This window comes from Agelaius tricolor, unplaced genomic scaffold, assembly GCF_023055355.1.
Source record: "Agelaius tricolor isolate 1412-34295 unplaced genomic scaffold, bAgeTri1.0.p SCAF_2, whole genome shotgun sequence".
Lineage (NCBI taxonomy): Eukaryota > Metazoa > Chordata > Aves > Passeriformes > Icteridae > Agelaius > Agelaius tricolor.
The window spans coordinates 90,558,832-90,579,326 of NW_027269262.1; the positions used below are offsets into that span (position 1 = coordinate 90,558,832).

Sequence of the window (20,495 nt, forward strand, 5' to 3'; positions counted from 1 at the left end):
TGAACAAACCCAGATCTCTTAACTTGTCAGCTTGTTAATTTCTTTAATGAGAGACAGACAATCCATGTTATTCACTGGGTTTTTGGTTTGTTTTTTTTTGTTTGGTTGTTTTTTTCTTTGTTTTGTTTTTTGTTTGTTTGTTTGGTTGGTTGGTTGGTTTTTTCTTGGTTAGGACTGCACTCTAGCTGAAAGCCTGCTTATTTTTCACATTTTTATGCAGGTAGTTTCCAGGTTGGTGACACTGAAAACTAAGCCATGATTAAAAACAAATTATCTGTGTGTGAGAGCAGCAGAGAAAAATTGTGTGTGGATAAAACAGATATTGTTACTGTGTTTACATAGTTTGGATGCTTCCCCATTTTAATGACTTGTCCCAAAATGGCACAAGCTCCAGGACCCATTCTGGTATGGGAAAGATCAGGGGCATACTGGGAAACAAAAGATCCTATTCAAACATTTCCCTTTGCAGAGTCAGGGTACTACTTTATTTATGGCATCCAATTTTACAGGCTGTATGTCAATGTTATTTTTTTTATTTAAATCAGTAAGGTGTTTCTTACATCATAAACTGCAAGCTCAGTCTTCAAGCAAGATGCATTATTAATGCAAGTCATCTTAGGAAGAGGTGTGTGATGGCTATTTGTCCAGTTTAGTGGGGAAGGCAGGGAGGAAGGCAGGAAGGCAGGGAGGAAAGGAGGAAGGCAGGGAGGGAGGGAGGGAGGGAGGGAGGGAGGAAGGAAGGAAGGAAGGAAGGAAGGAAGGAAGGAAGGAAGGAAGGAAGGAAGGAAGGAAGGAAGGAAGGAAGGAAGGAAGGAAGGAAGGAAGGAAGGAAGGAAGGAAGGAAGGATTTCTAATTGTGTCTTACTGCACTGAAAATTAGTCCAAAGGAGACTCTAGAGTGTGTTGTCTGTCCTATACCCTTACAACTTCTAAGTCTAGTAGAGATGAGGCAATAAGTTATGCTTCTCTAAATCAATTTTATGTGAAATCAGATTTCCTTCAAAGTATCCAAGTCAGGACTAAAAACTAATAAATTTGTCATTTGAAACAGTTTTAAAACCATGGCTGACAAACCTTAGGTCACAATTTGTAACAGGAATGTAAATGGACTTCTCATTTGGTTTAGACTCATCTTCCCTCTATTAACTGTTATCAAATTCACTTCCCCAGGGAAATGGTGGAATCACTAACCCTGGAATTGTTCAAAAAATGAGCAGGTGGCACATTATTTATATGGCTTACTGGGCATGGTGATATTGGGTCAAAGGATGGACTTGATGATCTTGGAGGTCTTTTCCAAACCTAATGATTCTATGATTCTATGATAAATAAAATATATGAAATCTCTGATTTTTTCAGTGATCATCTGGCACTTGCATTTCTTTCTGGCACTCTTGATGACTTGTCTTTGTCTCACTTGAAATAAACTTGGCAGGAGCAAGTTCAAGAGAGTAGTTCAGTCACTTCTGTGCCAAAATCACTTTTTTGCTCTCATGATCCTCCAAATACATTTAGGTATTTTTATTTGAAAATATATGGTTGAACAACCTGCCAAAGTACTTTTTCTCCTGTCAGCAGAAAAGCTATAATTGCAACCTACCCCAAATAATTTTTTTGTCATACTGATACTCAGGGTAGGCTCACTGAAGCATGCTAGAATAATCCAGCTGGTGGCTTGTTAACAGTGACAGGAGCACCTTATAAGCAACTAATCAAAGTTATGCGAAGTAGTTGGTGGAAGAGTAGCAATAAACAAACTTTCTGATGGCACCAAATTCCCTTTTTTTCTGTTCTGATGTACTACTGGGCTGTCTCAGTGCACTTGCAAAATGGACTTGAAAAACCTGTGGGCAGGTTCTGATGAAAGAAATACCTGCAGCTCCATACAAAGCTGGGATACTGTCTCTTCCACAGATAGCTCCTCTGGGGAAAAAACAACAAAAACACAAAGAAAGACATCAGGTTTGAGAACAGTGGATGTGAAATATTAATCCTCTGCTGTTTATTCATGAGAGAAGTCAGACATCTGGTATTCTTCCTGACAGAGAAGTTTCTGTTTGGGTGTAGGCACTCCACAACCCACTTTGTACACCCGCAGGTGCAACTTCTGCTTGTGCAATCTGGAGCACTAAACCAGTAGGAAATGTTAGGTTTTTGGTGACAAAGACAACAGAATATGACTCTTTGTTGACTCACTTTTACTAGAAGTTTTATTTTTCACCTTTGGTATTTATGGCCAACTGTAGAACTGAATACAGAGTCTGAACAAATGATGAGCAAGGAATGGTTGTCCCTGGTGTGCTACAGAGGACTGTGTATCAACATCAAATTCCTGACCAGTAAAATATTGGGCATCTCTGCACTGCCTTGTGAAGCTGGAATTACCTCACCACTGCAAGCAGCAGTGTTTTGATTTAATCCTGAGAGAATCCAGCACAGGGACACTCTGCTTTAAATGCACCACAATCTATCAGGAAAAGGAGGACATCAATCAATTCTCTAGCTTCAGCAGCCTCATTTTGCAATGTGGAACTTTCTAATGGTGTCCGTAAAGAAACAAAGCAGGAACAAAGCAAAACAACTCACAGACCAATGCCCTCCTCAATTCCCAAATGTCTCTTCTCAGATAGCACTGATAAATGGGAAAGGACAGACCAAGATGAGTTGTGCCTTGAAAAGACTCAATCTGAGCTGGTAAAATTTGGAAAATAACCATTCCCACTTTTAATGTCTAAGGCAACCTACTTTCTTTTTACATATACTACTCAGGAAGCTAGGGAAAAAATAATTAAGAAAACGTGCAGAGATTTAGATTCTTGGATTTATCTTAACCTTCTGTAAAAACCTATGAGATTATTATGACCAATATAGATGTTACAGCTGGATGAGCCATTTACATTCTTCCCCTGCTCAGTGGAGAAATATAGCAAATACAAGGTGCCATCCCAAACTAGAAAGCACTACCTGTGTCAGATGACATATTTTTAATTGGGTGTGTTTCACCCCAATGAATGTAAGGAGACAGATATAAAAATTTGATTTATATTCATCTTACTGCATGAATCTTACACCCCATAATTTTACTGACTTGTGCAACAGGTGTCAGAAGATCAGCCTTAAAACCAAATCTTTAGTAGATTTTCAGACTGTGAATAAAATGATGCAAATAACACTCTGCTCAAGAGGCTAAAAAGGGTATTTGCATTTTGCAAATTTTCATGCATTACAAGAAGTACATTTGCAAATGAATTGCCTGCTTCAGTACCAGAATTCATCTCAAAACCAGGAAAATGGTGTTTAGAACATAAGCATGTGCTCTGGGGTGGTCATGGAGTTGTAGTCACTCATCCATGCAGAGCTCTGCCACCTTACAACCTCTAACTCTGTCTGGGTGAACCACAAATCCTCTGTTATCTATACCTATAACCAAATCCAGTTTTGTTTTGTTTTGAAGCAGTTTTGTTGCTTGTGTTCTGTCTGAGAGCTCATAAGCTGCAAATTAAAATGGTGTTTTGTTCTGGTTTTTTTTTTTTTCTGTCTTGTAGTTGGATTGAATAACACACTATGTTACCTACCTATGACTTTTAGACTGTCTTGAAGGGAAATATATGTTGAGGGACAAGAGATGAAGTGGAAAATAGGGTCTATCAAGTCCACAAGTGTGTGAAGCATAATGCATTGTGTTTGATATTTCTTATTTATAAGGACTCTAATGGAAGATTTTACTCCTTTTTAAAACCTGCTGGCCAATGCAATCAACCCTCCTAATGTAATTATCTCTGCAACATAACAAAACTCATAACTTCAAAACCTGCACAGCACAGAAATACAAAAAACACAGATGTGAAATTATGAGGCACATTCCTTGAATTCAAAGAAACAGGTGAGACAGCAGGATTTGAATGAGATGACTGAGTCTCATTTTCATAGAACCTCATGCTGTCATTACAAAGATGACAAAACACAAATTCCAGAACTCCATCCTGTAAATCCAGCCAGCCAGCACTTGCACATCAGACCTAACAGATCTGACCAGCCAAAAAACCCTTCTGCCAAAAAAACAGAACATCTATTAAACAATTGAATTAAGAAGAAAATCAGAATAATTTTGAAGAGCAAATCATAATTGACAGTGGAGAAATATATTGTGAGTTACAAAGAAGGGAGTATAGTTTAAACCCACTTGTATCACCTTTCAGGTTTTTCTTTTCAACTATAAAAAAATGTTTGCTCAAGAGAAAAAAAATATGTTAAGAGTCTACCCAAGATTTCATGGCCATGCAGAACTAGAAGTTACCCTTTTAAAAATGCAGCTGAGGCCAAAAATCACCAAAAGGCAAATATTCTGAACTGTATCAAAATATTTTATTCATCTATACATCAGGCCACATCCTATGAAAGGATATACATCATTTGAGGAGTCAGTCATCTTTAACAGCAAAAATAAACACTAATCAGAAAACATAGATGAAAATCTCTTAAAGTCTCTGAACGGACCAAGAATTATGGTACTAAAATATGTGTGCTTAAAATTTCAGCACTGTAAAATATTCAGTGATTTTAAACAAATTTTCACTTACCCAACTTCAGCTGTGGTAAATCAGGAATCTCATTCATTATGAGGGTGTAGTATGAGTGAAGACCCCTTTGAGCATTCAGGAGCAGAAGGCAGAGATCCTTATGCCACTTGTATGCATGCTGCATACAATTTTCAGATGGGACATAAAAGCTGCCCTGTATAGCAAAAGTATCAAGAAAATAAAGTAGAGAAGTTAAAATTAATGGTCTCCATTTCTGTGACAGGTTTCCACAAAATCCCAGTTGGGGAGAGTCATTCATGTCTTTTTACAAAGGTATATAGTGATAGGACAAGGGATAATGGCTTTAAACTAAAATAGTGTAGGTTTAGACAGGAGATTAGGAACAAAAGTGTTTACTGTGAGAGCTGTGAGGCCCTGGCACAGGTTTTCCAGAGAAACTGTGGCTGCCCCATCCCTGGGTCTGTTCAGTGCCAGGCTGGATGGGATTTGGAGTAACCTGGTCTAGTGGAAGGTGTCTCTGCCTATGGCAGGGCATTTGAACTAGATGGTGTTTTGGGTCCCTTCCAACCCAAGCCACTTCATGATTCTTCAATTCTAATCAAGCAGATGCACCAAAAAGAGATTTTAACCATCCCAACCTCTCAGCCATCCAACTAGCTAGAGATGTAATCCAATAGTGTCTCATTCTACATCTTCATTTTGCCCCAAACCATAACAAAACTATCAGGTCTCAGCAAGGCTGTCACATGAGAAGACCCTCAGACCAAACAATCCAACAGAGAAATCAACCTCTGTCCTCCCATGTGTCCCACTGTGGAGCCAATGTCTTTCCCCAAAAAACAGAGAGTCCTGTGTGAAATACACCCTCTCTGCTGGAGGAGGAGGGGTGGAAAGAACTATAAAGATGTCTACATTCACTTTTCTTTTCCCTCCTTATGGGCTCCTGCAAAGGTTACAGCTTGATGGTATCATGGTGTGCCTTGTAATCTGTATTAGTGAACAATTGCAGGTGGCATTGCTATCCCATCAACAAATATGGGCCACTCTGTACTCCAGGATCAATGTCTGTGTTAGTGTAGCTCTTGTGGGAGAATGGAACAGGACAGATCACTGCATGTTCACCACAAATATTTCCCAAACAACATTTTTAGGCTTAAAATGTAAGCTGAGTTTTCATTAAGGCACCATAAATCAGAAGTTTTCACTTCAGTCAAAAGATGCTTTTAGAAATTACTGATATTTGAAATTTGAACTGCTTAGGTTTAAAGCAAAACTATTTATTAATCCCTGGATTTGGGAAACATGGGCAATTTGCAACTTAGTCCATCTTATCACTGCTAGGGGAAGAATAAAATTCCTACAGGCCAGCCAGGTGCTGATTGCCTTTGGACAGCCCCAAAATCTGCACATGTCCAGGAGCAACACAGAAGAACCCCATGCCAGCACATCTCCTGTGTTTTTCTCCCTTTGACTTCCCTAAAACCTGTATTTCACAGATCCTGGCCTGAGCCAGGATGCTTCCTGCCGTTTCTCATGCCAATCTTCAAGGAGTTAACTAGAATTCTGTGGTAGGCACAAAGAGAACTGCTCTCTAGACCTGCAGAGAAACAGTTGATGATAATTGACAGAGTTGGCTGTTCTTCAAAAGTTTCAAAATCTCCAGCCTCAGCACGGATATTTTTTACTCTCACCATGGCCAAAACAAAAAAGGGAGCATAAAGAAATGCTGCTCAAAACAATAGGAAATTGGAAGTTGATTGGTGTACAATGGCACAATGTCGTGAAAATATGCCCTCCTTCATTATCCACGGCTGATTTTTTTTTAGGCAAAAATTAGCCTGGCATTTAAATGCTACACTGCTGAGAAGAAGGAAGAAAGTGAGTTAATTTCATAGTTTATGTGAATGCTGTGACATAGTGTTGTGCATGACTACACTTTAATAGGTCTATTTTCAGCCATTCCTTGGCATAGATTATAGTCTAAATATAAAAAGTAATAGAAAAATGCACATGCAGGTGGGCTTAAAACTTGCATGAATTAATGTTTAAAATATTACTCAATTAGTCCAGTTTTGAATTATTCAGCATTTGTCTTCCTATCTTACGGTGCTTTTTCAAATTTGTCCTCAGCTGATTTACACTGGACAATTGACCACATGTTCTAAAAGGCACAGAATTAGGAGCACTGAGTACAACAACAACAGGCAAGTAAAATTTTCTCCAGCATTTCTCTCCATTGCAATGTAAATTTTCTCAAATTACTGTAAGATGTGGATGGTATACCTGTGTGAATAGAGAGCTATTGCTCTTTATTCACACAGACATACCATCCACATCTTACAGAATTCACACATGTATACCATCCACATCTTACAGTAGGAAGATTTGCTCTTTCTACTGGAAGGAAGGAAGATTTGGAAAGGATTGCTCCAAGCTCTCTTTTCTCCTCCTGCCCCAGCTCCCTGGGAAGGGTGTCTGTGCCAAACAAAGCTGCTGTGCTTTGAGAATGCCATTGCATGAGAGGAACTGCTCTGCACAGACCAGGCTGGGCTGTGCATGAGTAGGAGGACATATCATTAAGCATTTTGATTAAATTCTATTAAATGGCAACTGGCTTTGAAACCCTGTTGTTTAATGGGAACATCCATCCTAATTTGAAAAATCTTTTTGTCGAGGTGGAAAGTGAGCATGACAGAAAAAAAGGTGACAAGCTCCAAATTTCTGGTTCTTCAGTGACTTAAAGATATTACTGCTCTCACAGGATTGCTTCTGCTTCTTCTCAAAGTTGTCACACATGTACAGGATACAGAGCAGGACATTACAGAGATTATTAAACCCACCTCAGGGACAGTTTAAACAAATGTGAACTAAGGTCTGTGCATCTTCATCTGCAGGGACCCCAGAGGGCAGGCATCTATCAGATGATGCCATTATAAACTGCTGCAGCTAAATCAGCTTATCCATCACTGTTCAGTAAGCTGAGAAATGTCAAGAAATGTCTTCTTTTGGGATGGTCTAAAGATTGCAGACCTTTCACATTTGCTATTTTAATTGCCTCTTCTGTGCATTTATTCAGGTGATTCCCTATTTCCTTGCCAATAGTTTGAAACATAGATTCAGACTACAGCACTAAGAAATCGAGTTTGGTGACAAATATGTGATGTGCTGTTCTAAGGGGAAAAAACCAGCTCTCAGGAAAAACAGTGGCTATGACCCATTAAACAGCTACAAAGTGCTCAGCTTTCCAGCTTTCTTGGCTCAGGATGACAAATACTGGTTTACTTCTAGTTAAGGCAAATTTCTCATGAAACTAAAAAATAATACTGAAGGTGAAAATCCCACCTTGAACAAAGCCTGATGGCTGCTCTGGGCTTGTAATATCCATTGTAAAAGTACATGTTGCTTTCCTTTGTAAAGATTCTCGTGACCTTTTGAACCAATTCCTTTGGCCTACTGTTATTTTAATCTCATTAATTTGTAGGTAGACAGATTCTTCTATGCTGATTGTAAAATGCATCTGCACTGATTTCCTTTTCCAAGGCCCTCTCTGTCTGTAGTGGTAGACTGCATCTCTTGCTTTTGCCCTTTTCCATTTCTGAAAATTTTGGGAGAAAATGAATTCCTGAAAAATTTCAATTCAAGACTTAAGGTAAAGGTACTCTGATAACAAAGATGGATGACAACACAGAAGCCAATAGTACTGACACAAAACAATTTTTTCCACTGTGCCAACATCATTAGGGCAAAATAGATCAAAAATTCTTTAGCCCTTCTTTTGTTCCAAATGTATTTATACAAATATTTTGTATTTTTTAAGCAGTAGCCAAATTAAGTTCTGCCTGAGTTTTGGCTATTCTAGTTTTCTCCTTGCATAACCTTACAACACCCTTGTAGTCCTCCTGAGTTTCCTGCAACTTCTTCCAAAGGTCATGAAGTTTCTCCAGCTAAAGAGTTCTGAACATCTTTTCTCATGAAGAACCCTAGGCATATATGCCTAATTTCTCCATTTCTCTTTTTACTGTGGTCATCATCAATCATAGAGTCATAGAATGGTTTGGATTGGTAGGGACCTTAATGATCATTTAGTTCCAAACCCCCAGCCAAGGGTAGGGACACCTCACACTAGATGATCTTATAAAGAAAAACATAGAAAAATGTGGGATAAAAACTACTGCCTAGGGTTTTGGAAATGTAAAGGCTTCAGTTCACTTTGATCATGATGTGCAAAGCTGGATCCCAACACTGGACCATCACTGACCCTTGCCCATCTATCCTCTAAGCTGGTCTTCTGCTGGATTTACCCAGCCAAGTAAAATAGCTTTCAATATCAACGAGCCCAAACAAACTAAGAATTTTTGCAATATCCCTGTTGAATACATTTAAGTAAATCAGTCTTTTAAATGAATAGGTTCCCTGTGCAATGCTCTTATCACTCAACAGATTCCTCCTATAATTAGACTGTATTGCTTTATAAATGTACTTTTCCTTTATAATAAAAGAAAGGAAAATTACTTGCAAAAAGCAAACACCTTCATCAAATAAGGTTCATGTCAATTCATTATTCAAATGCAGAGCACAATTTGCAGATATTCACTACCTGTTCACTATGCCTATCTAATATCAAAAGGCACCAACTCAATTTTATGCTTTGTAATGTACATTAAGTAGCTTGTATTTGTTTTGTATTAAAGCAATTCCATGAGCTATGTTAACTACGTGCAACATTCAACAATAGCACTAACAGTTGGTAAATGAGACCCTTTATGTTTAATCTAACTCAACACATTTCACAATTCAGATTCAAATTGCTCGTCAAGAATTTTAATGTGCTAAAAAGCCATTCCAGATTAAATAGACGAGTTTTGCAGTCTCCAACCATTTTCTGGTAGCAGAGAAAGCTACCCTACCTTCTCTGCTCCTGGCAAAGATTTACAGAACTGCTTGAAACTGAGGGACAAACCTCAGCACCCCAAGATAAATGGAGTTTCTGCATCTGCCCATTGGTCTGCAAGCCCATTTTTATTATCTAATATGAAATTTTATTCTGGTTTCAAACTCAAGAACCAAGGCTTTACTCTCTACTTTGGATGCTGTTTTCTAAGATCGGAGATTTCCGGTTATTTGGTCTTTGGAAATTAAATTATAGTTATGACTTGAGCTAAAAATTTAATGCTTCCACCTCATTTGTGAAAGTGCTTGAGCAGTGGTGGAAAAAGGACAAGTTTTTTATTCCATTTTCTGAAACTGGTTGCATATCAGAAACTACTTTTGTCCTAAAGAGGTTATAATGAAAAATGCATTAAAATGAATGCTCAGAGAATTCATGGAAGAGGCAAAGAATGTCTTTTAAGCCATTGTTATGACAGAAATTACATGCAATTTAAAGAGAAAAAAGAATCTAGATGATTGAAAATAAAAAACTTTTGATGATGCTATTTCATGAAGAAAACAACAACTAACCATCAACACCAACAACAAAAACAAAAAGGAAAAATTCTGCATTTGGACTGACTAAGAATATTTTTATAAATATTAATGATATATATAGAAAAAAATCCCATATGTATACACATAAAGATATTGTAGAGGTTTAGACTGGATATTAAAATGATTTCTTCACTAAAAGGGTTGTCAGGCATAGGGACATGTTGCCCAGGAAAGTGGTAGAATCATTGTCCCTTGAAGTGTTCAAAAAGGCCTTGGATGTGGCATTTGAGGATGTGGTTTAATGGTATAAATGATGGTTGTGCTGAGCTGACATCTGATAATCTTAAAGGTCTTTTCCACCCCTAAGGATTCTGCATGTGTGTATATGTATATTTACACCTCCATTCAGCTATGGAAAACTGCCAAACACAAACAACTCCCCCTCATTAATTCATTCATCAATACAAACATCTTTTACATCCCTGCGCCAGGCAGTGAAAAATTATTGGCAAAACTTAAAAAACCATAGTTTAAAGATGTGGAAGCCCACAGAGGCCAGATTGTGGATGCCATTCTGTGGTGACACTGTTTCTTCTCAGCCTGGTTTTGGAATTTCAAATGTTTTCATTGAACAGAGTAACCAGAGACTACATATAAAAGGCATGGGACCCAAATCTTGGTCCTATTTGGCAGAAAAATAATGCATTTCTGTTTTTTGTCTGACAGCAGCAGATATGTGAACACAGAACATTCTTGAGGGTCAGATGACACCCACATAAGTCAGCTCCTGTAAATCTCTCCTCTAATATCCACCAACAGGAAGACAGCATGCTTACAGGAGGAACAGCTATGGAAAACTGAGAAAATTAATATTTTCCATTTAAAAAAGTAAAACTGAGGAACAAACATTTAAGATAAATAGAAATATTGGACTAGGATGTGCATATTCTCTCAAGTTAATCAATTGCTTTTTTTTGTATTGATTTATCAGTCTCTCTTTGATATGTTGGTTCATTATTCAAAGCTCTAAAATAAAAGTAAAATCATTATGTTATATTTAAATTCTATTTCAGTTACACTGATTACACTAATCCAAAGCTCAATAATGGGCAATAATTAGAAAGGCATTGACAATATATGGAACTATTTATGTTATGCCTCTCACTAAATCTGTTATGTAAGAAAACGTAGGCTGGTATTTCATAAATACAATTTGACATTTATATTACCTCTAAAAATTAGAGCCACTTTGTTAAAACCCCTGGGATAATAACACAGTAGAAAAAGTATTTGACATTGCAGTCAGATTTAGTGACAGGTTCAGTGATAATTTAAATTTTGTACAAAATTAGCAGTTGGAAAGTATTTGACTTGAGATCCTTAAAAAAGAGGAGCCATCAAGCCAGAAAAAGAGTATTCTCTGAACAGATAGAGGAGAATTCTCCTGGTCAGCTCTAATTTGTCTCATTTGTGTGAGTGACTCTAAGTCACTGTTCTAAATGGAGGCTGTAGGTTTATCACTTGCAATTGGCCAAGGAAGAAGGAGTGGCCAGGAAAGTATTTTTAGGAAAATTCCCATCTAAAAATATCATTCTAGTAAAGCAAAAGTGTTTCACAGATTGTACTGATTTCCCTTTAAGTTCTTCTAGGAGAAAAAACACTGACAATGTTCCAAATGTCTTCTATTGACCCACTTAGAAAGAAAAAAAATATTTTTCTTCTAAAATAAATCTTCTGGCTTTTTTTTAATTTTCTTTTTCATCAAGATATACTTCATATAGAAATATATTTTAGAATTTAAAGGTCAAAAAAACCTCCCTAAATACTTTTGTTCATGCACAGATGTTTTGGTTTCTTGTGGGTTTTCCCACAGATTTTTCTTTTAGGGGGCATTTCATGATTTCTTAATTTCTATGCAATTATTTGAAGTCTGTTTCCCACTCACTTTAAAAGCTGAACTTAGTGACAGGAGGCTGTTACATCCTATATATCATCAGAAGTGTCTACAGTCACAATGGCTCTTCATGTAAAAGCACATATAGGGTATTCTATAGAAGGTCTTGAACAATTCTGATTATGATAAATAAGAAGGTCCTCCACCCAATCTCTAGGGTTATACATCACCAAAGAGAAAATAAAAGCTGCAAAAACATTGCTTTAGCAGTAAATAAAGCACTGGGGAAAATGTCTCATCAAAGTCAGAGCAGTGTCTGACCTGAGGCATCCTTCTTCTAAGATGAGCACTGACTCATCCGGCACAAGAAAAGTTGTATGAATCATGTATCATAGAATCATAGAATCTCCTGATTTGGAAGAGATCCATTAGGATTATTGAATCCAATTCCTTGTCCTCAACTGCTTCTCATATGTCTTCCCCTCTAGACCCTTCACTCTTCATAGCCTTTCATAATTTTCATAACCTTTCTTTGGACACTCTGAAATTCCTTCATATCTTTCTTATGTTGTGGCAGCCAAAACTGCCCCCAGCACTGGAGATGAGGCTGTCCCAGTGCAGAGCAGAGTGGGACAATCCCTCCCTTGCCAGGCTGGTGATGCTGTGCTGATGCCCCCAGGACAGGGTTGACCCTCCTGGCTGCCAGGGCCCTGCTGATTCCAGCTTCCCACTGACCAGGACCCCCAGGTCCTGATTCACAGCTGCTTTCCAGCCTCATTCCCCTGTCTGTCTGTACATCCAGGTTCCCCATCCCACATGCAGGATCCAACACTTGCCCACATTAATCTCCATACTGTTGGTGATTTCCCATTTCTCTGATTTGTTGAGATCTCTCTGCAGAGTGTCCCTGCCCTCAAAGGACTCAACAGCTCCTCCCAGTTTAGTGTCATAAAAAAATTTACTTAGTATTTCTTCAAGTTCTGCATCCAAGATGTTAATGATGTTGAGGAGCATTGGGGAAAGGATGGAGCCCTGAAGAATCTCTATTTATATTAGCAGCCTGATGTCACCCTGTGTTAGGGAGCTGGTGTCATGAACAGGTTGGGTCTGCTGGGGTACATTCCTTGAGCTTTTATTGCAGCATCAGTCTCATCCCATGGCTGAGACAATAGAAAGATGGCAAAGCTCACGTACAGGCAGCAGCAGCCAAAGATTTCTTTCTTACAGAACATTTTAAAAACTTTCTAGCCAATAGCATATTGATAAAGCTTACAGACAATTGTTCTAGGCAATCACTAAAAGTACACATACACCTGCCTCACACAATGCTTGCTTGTCTGCTTTCTATTAACAATACACAATACACCATTATTAAGCTTAAAACCTTCTACTATATTAGTAAGCATATTTTCCTGTGGTCTTAAGGTCTATCTTAGCCAAGCCTAAAACTCAAGCTATTGTTTAATGTCCTTGCTTGCTGTACCATTGTAACTTTTTATACTTTCAGACTTTGCAGCTGCAGCTAGTTCTCTATTCTTTCCAAGGCCTGCTTTCTCAGCTTTCTAAAAATCTTCTTACCTTTACTATTTCCCACATTACCCTATCCACCACAACTCTTTGGGTGTGTTTTTATTTCCCTCTGTTACATCTGTGTCTGAAAATGACATGTTAGTTCATATCTTCATATTGTTATTACTAAGAGTCTTGTGGGGAACATTCACAAAGCACACTGTGATATTCTTTGGCTAAGAGATGATAGAGCAACACTGAATAATTACAATTTTATGGGAAAAAAACCCCAAATATTAAAAAATAACTGTTTATGAAAAAAGGGGGACAGATTAGATACAAAGATTTATATAAATATCTTTCTATCTATTTAGCTATCTAAAACTGGTCTTTATATGTAATGTTGAAGTAAATATTTATTAATACATACATACTTATGGTGCAAATTCTGATCTCGTAACCAAAAATAACACAGTGGAGACATCAAAAAGGACCTTAATACATTGTCCTTTCTGATTAAAGAGAGTCCATGCTGCCTACTCACAGATAAGGAAAGCAAATCCACCCCTTTTTCTGTGATCAAACAAGGACCCCTTAGCTGAAGAGCTGCCTTGTTATTACTCATCTCTGCAGGCAGTAGCACAAAACAGTAATTTCTTCTAAAGAACGCTTGTTAACATCTTTGTCTCTCCCACCTGTATGTACAAACACACACATGGAAAAGGAGATCCTGTTCAGTGATATTAACACAATTGTGCCATTACAATTGGCATTCAGGACATCAGAAAATGTCAAAAATGTTTTGATTCAACTTGCATGCCTGGCAACAGGGAAGGATGTGCTCAGCTGTGGCTCTGGCTGGTGTGGAGATGGCTTTATGCTGTGTAATTATACAGGTTAGCAGCTGACAGGGTATTTCTCTTTATCAATGCTATATACTGCCTGATATTAAGTATATGAATAAAGAGCTAAATAATTAAATATATTCTTTCCCCCAGGATTTTATAGATTATTACTGGCTTTATTTATCAATGTTTACATTACATAGGGGTTAATGACCAAAGCTCTAATGCATGTCACAGCTTGCCTGCATAGGGGTGGTGACATTAGTATCTAGCAAAACTTTTTATTTAGACCATAAACATGTCCAGCTCAGCTCATCATGCTGGACTCCCCAGCACAGAGAGAGAAACAGGCATTTTTGTAGCACAGCTCATCCCCTCCACTTCAAATGTTGTTGTTACAGAATCCTAGAATGGTTTGGGTTGGAAGGGACCTTAAAGTCACCCAATTCCAAACCCCTGCCATGGGCAAGGACACCTTCCATGATCCCAGACTGCTCAGAGCCTCAATCAGCCTGGCCTTGAACACTTCCAGGACTGAGACATCCAGAGCTTCTCCCAGCAACCTCTTCCAGTGCCTCACAACTCTCACAGGAATGAATTTCTTCCAATTATCCAACATAAATATACCGTTAAAATCCACTACCAAAATCTACCCAAATCTACCCAGATCTAACCTTAAAACCTCCCTTGTCCTATCACTTCACACCCTTGCAAAAAGTCCCTCTTCAACGTTTTTATAATGCACAATTCCCTAGAAATGTTCCTTGTTTTCCACTGTGTATGAAAGGAAAGGGCTGTGTATGAAAGGAAAGGACTGCATTGAAGAAAATTAAACTAGAAGCTCAGAGGCAGACAATTCAGAGTTGTGCAGAGAAGTTCCACCCCAGTGCTTATTAAAAAAAAAAAAGAAAAAATAAAGTTAATTAATATAATTTTGAACAGAGGAAAAAATATGGAGTATTCTGAATTAGAATAAGTATTTTCTTCCCTCGGAGAGGAGAAACGTTTTAGACATCATGATTTAGGTTCTTCACTCAGCAGTAATTGCTGACTCCAAGAAGCTGACAATCAGCCCCAGAGAATGTATTTTTGGGTGTAGTGTGAGCTTGGAAATCATCTTAAGAAAAATTAGGAGCTGAAGGGACCTGAGATGGAAGTGAAGAGGCATGCGGGGAGGGGAAGGTCTCATCTTGTCCTTACAGGAGAGAATGGCCACAGCTGGTACAAGAGCTGGCTGAAGACTTTGCCAATGCATGTGGGCCAGTGTGGACCTAACCAATAAATTAAACTCAGTTCTCTTGCAGGTGAATTTTCTCTCATGGTGTTTGGCAGAATTTGCTATTAAACGCAGTGAACTTCTATCAAACTGCATGTACCAAACGACTTGGCTCTGTGTTGCCTTCTGAATCACAGACACGAAGCAAATGGTCACTCTGACATGCTTTTTATGTAATAAAGCAACAATGAGGACTGCAGCTTCCTATTTAGAAATGCCAGGTTCTATTATGTGCTGACAGTCACTGCCAGAGAGAAAGTGACTTCAGGCTTGGATCTCTGTTCACGTAGGACAAGAGCTACAGGAATAATTGATTTTACAGTTCACTGCCCAAACAGGAAAAAAAGAAACGTGTTAAGTCAACTTAGAAAGAAGTATTTCCTTCTTCAAAGTGAAATGAAACACCCTTCTTCTGTTTTTTTCTTTTTTTTCCAAAGACATTTTCCTTAGTGATTGCAAGCTGTCTAGTCCTTGTGACTTCACATTTCAAGAGCTGCCACTTAAGCACCACAACAAATATTTTACAATTTTATAATGAGCTACAAATACAAATTAAATCATACCTTAAACTCACCTGTTCACAGTGAATTTAGATAAATTGACACATGCTGAGTCATGTAACTTAGCACAGGACACCATAGCAATTATTTAATGTGGGGAGCAGTAAACATTAGGATGCAGAGAGGATGTTCACATGGACATATTCCAACCCATTCTAGTATATGCCTATTTCACAGCTTCCCACAGAGCTGCTGGACTCAACTCAGCAGTCACACCACTCTGTCTCTGACCACAGAGTCTGGGCTTCCTTCCTGCTAGGAAAATGTCATGTCAGTGGGCTACAATGTACAGGAGGAGAACCGATGCTGACATTGCATTGTCTGCATATCAGGCAGATTCTAGAAATAACCCAAGTCTCACTGCACTTATCCACTGATGCTCTATTTGGGCTTTCTGAAATTTGGATCCTTTTTTACCTTTCCAAAATGTTGACAGGAACTGCCTCAAAATTAAATATCAAAGTGATCAAATATTTGATGAGTTCTATTTTTAAGGAACATAACTATAATGAAATCAGACTGGTTAGGGTTGTCCTGAGATCCTGTTCCTTAGCACAGGATGCACTGAACAGTCTCATTAATGAAATGTCCCTATTTCAACCTCTCTTGCTCTGTTTATGCAGAAGGTCATGCCAATGAAAACTTACTTGGGGCTACTTGAAATTCCCCCACAAGCTGTGCTTGAATTGCATGAAGACCTTGAGCACATGAAGCACACAAAGCTGCCATTTCAAGCCCAAAGACCCAAAAACTTCACATCCTGCTACTCTCTTAAAGCTATTCTCAGCTACAAATATGTCTGTGTGTGGAGGAAGAATTGCTTACTTCAAACACTGGAGCACCATTTGTGCAGAAGGAAAGACTCAAAGGCAAAGACAGGGATCCTCCTGTCCAAAGAAAGGAATACATACAGAACCAGGCACAACAAAAGTGCAGGAAGGATACTAAAGAGATGATAAAAATTACATCTCACTTAAATGAGGTGATGAATTTCCTCATTTCCTGTTCACATTTTGTAGGAAAGCCATTTATGAGCTAGATGCTGCCACAAGAAAAATCTGAGGACCACTATTCAAACATCATGTAAATACAGTAAGAAACAGGTCATACTTCCTTTTCTTGGGAAACCTAAAATTCAAAGAGACCATGTATATAAAAAAAAATTTAAATGTCTATTTGACTATATTCCAAATCAATCCAACATTGCTTTGAGCCATTGCTTTTATCAACACTCACTGGAATTAGTTGTGGGGAACTTATATCTGCTGTCTTACAGCATGGTGCCATAAGAAGAATTGTGAATTATTTTAATAACAAGAGTATAGACATGAGTGCCTTTTAGCAGGAGTTTATGAATTGCACCATTTTCTTTCCAGGCTACCACAGCAGGTGGCCAAGATCACTGAACCCAGTCATTTTGCTACCACTGGCTTGACTTCTGAAATTATAGGTACGATCTGAAAATAAGTTTCTAGTAGGTTATTTTGGTTCTTGATCACACTGACTCTCATAGGAGGGAAGAGATACAGTGCCAACCATGCCCACCCAAATCTATTTATTGAGATCTTTGCCCAGAATTCACTGTTGAAATGTCTATAATCAGAGCAGTTGCTGCACGCTGGTTAATTACCTTTGTGTTCACAAATGGAGATAAAAAAATGAAACAATCACAACACTATTTCTGATCTTTTCCTCATCTTAGCAAATTTAAACATTAGCAACAATGTCAAACAATAGCTAAAGAGGAAATATTTAACTGTCTTTTGACAGTGAAAAATTACTTCAACCTTTATGAGTTCATTTTTTAAGCAGTTTGACATTTTGTTACCAAGGCAGGGTTTTTGTTTTATTGTTTCCTTCAGCCACAAGTGTTACCAAGTAGGTTCCTATGATTCATATGCAAGTGGAAAGAAATCATGTCTCTATTGACAGGACTGTTATTTTTTATTATTATTTACAAATGCTCCCACATATCCCAGACATTGTACTTGATTCATGATTGACTTCTATTTTTCCCCAAAGAGGTGAGTAAAAGATTTTGACTTCTATCGTCTTTGTCAAACCAGATCAGAAGAGAAATCCAACAAGTCTTGTGTTTTGCAAGCAATCACAGTCAAGAATTTGACGCTCATGGAGGAGACAGAGGTAAACAAAGAGAACAAAATAAAAGCCTAAGCCCTGACAGCTTCAGAAATTGAATTCCTTCCAGCAAAAGTCTTCCTCAAATTACCCAAATATTGGTTTATATCACAGCCCTCACAGCTCCCATCCCTTCAGAACAAGGGCTGTGTCAGTGCTGTCATTTTGCACAATTGTGACAAATCCTACAAAGTTCACAGAAGCACCTTCTGGCAATGTGTTATACCAGCTCTCTCATGGGCTACAGAAATGGGGAGAAAAAGAATCCTTTTATTGGGTCTAAATGTGCCTTTTTTCAGGTTACCTGGATATTGTGCATTATTGTATTGTGAAAAATAATCAACAGATCTGTTGTGAGAACATAGTTCAAGGTCTGTTGCAAAACCAAGTCAAATCAATTTTCATTACTTCCCTACTTATTTTGCTGAAGATAAATCTGAGACTCAGTCCCACCACTCAGGTAATTGAAGTTGTCAAAGTGACCCAATGAGATCCATTAGATTTTTCTTTTAGAAATGTTTCAAAACCTGTTTTTTTAATGAGTATTATTTTATTTTATTTTATTAGTATTAACTTATTATTTTATTTCAAATCACACTCAGAAAAAATCATTTACAGCCCGGATTAAAGCACTTTCCTTCTTGCAAAAAATAGCTCTGCACAAAAATTGCTCCTCCTTGGCCCAGGTGCTGTAATTTTGGTCTGGTTTCTTTGATGTGGGGGATGTGGTTTCTATGCCTTTTGCTGCCAGGAAACAGCTCAATGTCTAATCCTGTGATTATGCCACATTCCTGAAGTCTTCACTTATGACACTCTCAGGCAATGAATCATTTATAGGTCTTTCACATGCATGCAAACATACATCAAATGGAAAAGCCAATGATAAAATAATATACAATCTTTTTTATCACTGCAGAAATCTACAATTTCTGTTCTAACACTGAAACAGAAATAATGGCTAATCAGAATATTTCCTGGGTATGTTACTTTAAGGCAATTACATTGATATGTTATAATTTACTGCAACAAAATAGAGAACTTTTGAATAGCTGGAACTGTATAAATTTGCATAAATATTACATCTTCATAGGTTCATTTTCATAGCCCCATAGATACCTCCTGTATTATGCATAGTACATATCCCAGCCCTCAAGTAATTTACACTCAAAGACAATCAAATTTCATGAGCTATGAGTAGCTTACCATTTATTCTGTAGGCCATAATTTTATGGTGTTAAATAAAACACTTCTAATGACTCCAGTAGTGGAAAAAAAGACTGATTGGCAGCTCTGGAGAGTTGAACTGTATTTGTTTACAAAAGAAACACAATGTGTAGAGCAGAACCAGAGCTTTACCACCCACATGAACATTACTGAACACTGCCTTGGGGGTGTCCTGCTGTCTTGCTCAGCCTTTCACCCCGGCTCCTCATCAGCCAGCTCTGTCTGCCAATGCCAGGAAGAGCTGATTCCAGCAGAGACATTGCAGATTGCATCCAGGCCTAACAAAAACCTGTGAGATGGCAATGGCTTTTGCCTTGGGTCATCAAACAGTGGATATATGATGCCTTCAACTGACTTTGTGGTTTTATCCTACCCACAGAAAGAATTTGGGAATACCTTGGGAGACCTTGTAGCAGCCTTTCAACACTTGAGGGCAACTTATAAGAAATATGGGGACAGGCTTTATAGCAGGGCAGGTTGAGATAGGACAAGGGGGAATGGTTTAAAACTAAAAGAGGGTAGATTTAAACTACATATTTTGTGATGAGGTTGCTGAGACAATGGGCCAGATTGCCCAGAGAGCTGGTAAATGTCCGATTGCTGCAATAGGACACGAAATAAAATGACACAATCGCTGGAACTTCTAAGGTAAGAAAGAAGGAAGTTTATTCTTGACTTTGATATATATATATATAATTTGAAAAGTGACTCTGGATTGGAGGATGAAATTGCCACCTCTCCAATGACACTGGTCAAACTAATCGTTTATTAACTTTCTTTTTCTCCAGAAAAGAATGTAAAAACAATGATTATTTACATAAATGTGCGTGAGAAACTCCATTACAAAAATGTAAACATTAGAAGGCTTAGAAGAACTTAGAAGAACAGGGCAACATCCCATCCCTGGAAACATTCAAGGCCAGGTTTGAGGGCTCTGAGCAACCTGTTCTATTTGATGATGACCCTGCTCATTGCAGGGGGTTTGGACTAGATGATGTTTAAAGGTTCTTCCAACCCAAACCATTCTATGAGTCTATGAAGAAGACAAGGAAGAAAGGGATGGTAAAGGCTTATCTGTCT

At 38.1% G+C, this 20,495-nt stretch overlaps 1 protein-coding gene across 2 annotated transcripts in view; it reads right to left on the reverse strand.

The window, feature by feature from the left end:
• Positions 1-20,495, reverse strand: part of FAM135B (family with sequence similarity 135 member B) — a 201,200-nt gene that overhangs the window by 32,056 nt on the left and 148,649 nt on the right. For both annotated transcript variants that reach the window (XM_071421852.1, XM_071421851.1), the window contains exons 8-9: positions 4,581-4,734; positions 1,874-1,923 (exon numbers count right to left, since the gene is read on the reverse strand). In XM_071421852.1, coding sequence (XP_071277953.1) covers positions 1,874-1,923; positions 4,581-4,734 — 204 coding nt within the window. The remainder of the gene's footprint in view (positions 1-1,873; positions 1,924-4,580; positions 4,735-20,495) is intronic.